Source organism: Perognathus longimembris, chromosome 28 (assembly GCF_023159225.1).
Source record: "Perognathus longimembris pacificus isolate PPM17 chromosome 28, ASM2315922v1, whole genome shotgun sequence".
NCBI lineage: Eukaryota > Metazoa > Chordata > Mammalia > Rodentia > Heteromyidae > Perognathus > Perognathus longimembris.
The window spans coordinates 70,536,196-70,540,941 of record NC_063188.1 but is presented as its reverse complement, the minus strand read 5'-3'; the positions used below and the strand labels follow the sequence as shown (position 1 = coordinate 70,540,941).

General features: G+C 43.0%; 1 protein-coding gene across 1 annotated transcript; it reads left to right on the top strand.

Annotated features, from left to right (window-relative positions):
* Positions 1-3,896: 3,896 nt before the first annotated feature.
* Positions 3,897-4,546, top strand: LOC125342949 (short transmembrane mitochondrial protein 1-like). The gene has a single exon (XM_048335299.1). It carries the CDS (start codon positions 3,939-3,941, stop codon positions 4,080-4,082), a length of 144 nt encoding a protein of 47 aa, XP_048191256.1. The 5' UTR covers positions 3,897-3,938; the 3' UTR covers positions 4,083-4,546.
* Positions 4,547-4,746: the final 200 nt, after the last annotated feature.

The following is a 4,746-nucleotide window of genomic DNA, read 5'->3' as shown; positions in this document are numbered from 1 at the left end:
TTAAAAATTATTTCTGAGTGGACCACCTTGTTGCTTCTAATTGGAGTAAAGTGGCCTCTTGTAAGACTCATTGATCTGAAATCTGCTGTTCGAAGCCAGTCCGGGCAGAAAAAGGTCCCTGTGGGAGTCTTCGTGTCCAGCTGACCAGCAGAAGTGCTGGGAATAGTCATGAGTTGCTTTGAGGCTCAAAGTGGTAGGGTGCTAGACTTGAGCTGGAGAGCTGAGGGACAGCATTCAGGCCCTGAGCCCAAGTCCAGTGATGGACCAAGAGAAATGACGAAGGTGCATTTATACCAGCATGGAAAAGTTACTCCTGGGACAGAGTGATTGTGCATCCAGAAGCAGTAAGCCACTGCTTGGATGGCAGAGAGGGTGTCAGATCCTAAAGTCACTGCTGTTTGGCTTTTCAGAAGTTAATCAGAGCCGGGAGGTCCTAGAAGAATAGTTCGTAAGCATGCCTTTTATTGCCCATGTCTATCTACTTTGTAACTGGACAGGAACTTACCAGTCATCTGTGGTAGTGGGTAGTAAAGCTAAGATTGTCAAATGGGGAAATAGCTTAAAATCCCAACCCCCTGCATCTGCTCAAAGCCCTAACTGGCAGTGAAAATTCTGAGTTGGCATATCTGTTCAGGAAAGGAAACTTGTGGACCTGAGATTATGTCTTTATCGAGACCTACCTGAGGCCTACAAAGGTAATTTAGGCATTGTTAGGTTATCAGAGATCCATTTCCCCAGCCAGTCAGGAAAATGCTTTTGCAAACTAAAATGTTAAAAGACTATACTGATGTAGCCCCGAAAAGTCTGTATAGTTAAGTTAAATGTTGAATGTAATTTTCAGTTTGGAGTAAAGCTCCTACTGGACATCTGACCCTGCAGCCCCTTGGTAAAGTAGACTAAGGTCCCTAGCTAGGTAAGGCCAACACCCCTGAGTCAGCCTGAAGAAGTTACAGAAGATGGATGATCTTCGCCCATCAGCCCCCCTTTTAGGACCAAGGGACCAGAATTGTTTTTGGGAAGATGAGACAGGATAAATTAGGGGCATGGAAAACAGAGTTAACAGTGTACAGAAACTGCACTTGTGAGAAATGGTTACAGGACAAACCTTCTATGTTGGTTAAAAACAACAACAAAAAAAACCTAGCCTTATTGGAAATATCTGATTTAAACTTATTGCCCTGGCAAAATGACCCAAGGTCCATTAATTGCTAAAGCCGTCTTGACATTCAGTGATGTGCCAGCCTACAAAATCTAGTGTGCTTAAGAAGGAATCAGGAAAATACAAGGAAATTTGACTAAAGTTATGCCTCAGGTTAACTTAGGTTAAGCTTCTATAACCAGTCTATGGAGAAAGTTGCAGGTAACCCAGAAGGTGTGACATTCTACTGGAACCACTGGAAGCCACTGCTGCCGGATACCACCATGACCCCTGCCCATTGCATTTGAGTGAGGATCAAGGAGAGTCTAACAGTCATCTGGAAGAATCTACATCTTCACCCTGTGTAGCCCTATCTTGGTAAAACAAATGGGACTCTTATAAGCAGCTGATTTCTGCTGGAAAGTGCTTTGGATCTGCTGAAACTAAAGTTTTTGGGGGACATTCTTGAGTTGACTGGAGATAACTAGCTCTATTAAGAAAATTGGATATTGTAAGAAATTTTCAAGCAGACTGGCCTGCTGCTAAAATCAAAGCATATATGACAGGCTGGAGAGTCACTTCCAGGCAATGCCTGGAGTGGGAGTATTAAAATGTGTCCAGATGAATTAGGGTGTGACCTCAGAAGAAAGGGAGGTAACTGCCATCAGGTGTGCCAGATACCAAGGTAACTGGACAGAGATTTAAACTGTCTGGGGGCATCTTCATGGGGCCTCCTGAGGGTGGATCTTACAGATGCCACTGGCCAACCTTAGGCACTTAAAGGCACTGGAATCAGGAGAAATCCACTCTAAAATAGTAACTAATGATAGTTGGCTCTGGTCTGGCTTTTTAGGAGCAGCAGTCCCCATCAGGCTGACCCTTGCCCCACCTTTGTTTTCCCCAACAGCCTGTGGGTAGAGTCACAGTAAATTGCCTTGATGTAGCTGAGATAAACTAGATTCTACAAACCAGAGGAAAAGAAAATGTAGACAGTTTAAAACTCTAGCAGCAAAGAAGCCCCAGAAACTGTAAAGAGGAAAGTTAGTATAGTAAGCCTTGGAGAATAAGAAAGGGATTTAAAAAGTCAAGTGTTACAGAATGTTCCAGTAAGTCGCTGCTGGCGTGAGGAAGTAAAAGATGGTGTAAGTGGGGATATGTTAAACTGTATAAAGAAAGACTTTAGAAAGAGAATTAGGGAAGCAAAAACATTTCCTTTAGATGAAACGGTTTTGGTATGCTAAAAGTAAGAATGACAATCCCTAGAAAGTTTGAGTATGTAGCAAATGATATCAATATGTCTTAAAATTAGAGCTTATGAGTAAAGTTGGTATATAATCAAATTGGCTATAATATAAATAGGTAAATAGGGTCAGATTGGGGGTTCGATGTGAAACTTCTGTACCTGCATCTGTGGGGTTAAGGGACTTGTGTGATGCCATCTAAATGTTAACCAGAAAGATCTCATATCTTTAACTGCTTGATTCCCTCGCTGAGATGGTTTCTAGGTAAATCCTGGATTTGCTCATGTGTAGCCTTAGGAACAACAGGGTTGGGTTGAGAGGTGGTTCACCAGGTCTCCCTGGCTAACCACCCTGGTGTCAACGTTGGCTGGACCCATAATCCTTTTACTGTTGGCCATCACTTATCAGGCCTTGTGTGCTTAACCAAATAGTGACCTTCCTGCAGGGGCAAATAGGCCAAGTAAAACTTATGATAATCAGACAACAGTATGCTGCCCTTAACGAGGTTCAGGATTCTGATTTCTAGGATTAGAAATGGTTAAAGAAGAAAAGGGGGGAATGAAAGAGGCTATACGAGCCCCCTTGAGTAGGAAGTTACCCAAGCCCCTCTCCCTCCGGGACACGAGGACAAACCCCCCATCCTGCCATCTATTGTCATCTGGACTTTGCAGTTATCTGAACTATGCAGCCTGCAAGCAGTCACCCAACCCCACCTTGAGGGGAACAAACAAAAGGCGCCAGCCCGTCCAAAAGGTCACTTCCACATTCCAAGAATCCTCGCACACATACAACTTGGCACGTATCCCTTACCAGCCCAAATTAGGATTCCTTAAAATGATTGGTAAATGTATGTGACTCAGTGTAAAATGATTGGCTGCCTGCGTGCAGACCACGATGTGTTACTTTAAATCTATTGGTTACAAATGCGCGGGCTTTACCCTAACGGATAGTAGAGTCCTATATAAGGTCACCCTCAGAAAAACTCGGGGCTCTCAGTTGTTGACTGGTTTACGGTCATGCTGTGAGCCCGAGCTTGCTTGCTCGAATAAACCCTTTGCTTTTGCATGAGAACGTCTCTTGGTGTCCTCCATTCCGTGGATGCGCTTCTCGACCCTTTCAAAGGCAATGCCAAAAACAGGGTTTTACATGATGCACATGCATGCGTTTCTTTTGCACTGGTTCTCTTACATGGTTGTTTTGTTTTATAATCAGAGGTACTCTCAGTACAATAAGCAGGGCATATTTATTTATGTTCTGAGGTTATTGATAAGAAACTCATTATCAAAACAGACCATTCATGATACAGACAGAGGACCTGTCATTTGCCAGTCTTTGGGGAACCATAACGAAGAGTGGATAGCTAGCAATCTTTGATCTGCCTCCTATGAGGAAAAGTGGTTCCTGATGATCAGCCATTTCCTAGGACGTAAAGGATTGTTGGGATTTCTTTACCACAGTTTAATTCAGGGAAGCAGGTGAAAATTACTATTCTCAAGAAGGTGAAAAGGAAGAGAAGCTGCTTTGTCTTCCTCACCTGCCTGGTCCTCCCCGCCGACACCATGCTGCAGTTCCTGCTTGGATTTACTTTGGGCAATGTGGTTGAAATGTATCTGGCTCAGAACTATGATATATCAAGCCTGGCTAAAAAAATTGAAGAGATCAAAAAGGACTTGGAAGTGAAGAAGAAGCCCCCCAGTTCCTGAGGCCGTCTCCAGCACTGCATTCTGGGCACATCAATTCTTCCCAGCCATTCTGGGGAGCTCCTTTACCTCCTGACCCAAAGCTTCTGTTCTTACCTGTCTCAGCCATTTCTTCATTGCTAGACCCTGGGTGTTGTCTCAGAGCAGAAATGGGGCCGCAAGTTCAGAACTCCTTTCTGCTTCCAACAGCCTTGCCTCTCCCCTATCTTCCTCCCATCTACTTGGGAGGCTCTAAGACTGGATTTATGGTGCTAGATTAGCAAACAAGACCTTTAATTTATAGTTTCTCCCCTGTTCTTTGGAATTTCTACTCCCTTTTGTCAAAAGAAAAATTGATGAGTTTTGTGTAGCTGATCAGATATAAGTAATGCTGATTTCATAGTTTAGCAATTATAATGGGTGCTTGTTAAATACTTGTTACTAAATTTTGTTGCCTCGGAGTAATTAAAATGAATGTATAGAAGCCAGTTTCAAGTGAAGTATCCATTTATTTTATACTGTTATCAGCTCCGCAGTTGATAATTAAACCAATAAATCAGTTTGTTATTTGCTGGGGGAAAAAAGAAGGTGAAAAGGAATAGAGCATTTTTCATTTCTGTACAATCCGGTACACATGTATGGAGGGACATTATATTTTTACCCTGGAAGTAAATAATTTGGCAAATGA

Excerpts from the sequence above, each read along its gene's own strand:
- LOC125342949 (XM_048335299.1), top strand. The coding sequence starts at position 3,939 with ATGCTGCAGTTCCTGCTTGGATTTACTTTGGGCAATGTGGTTGAAATG.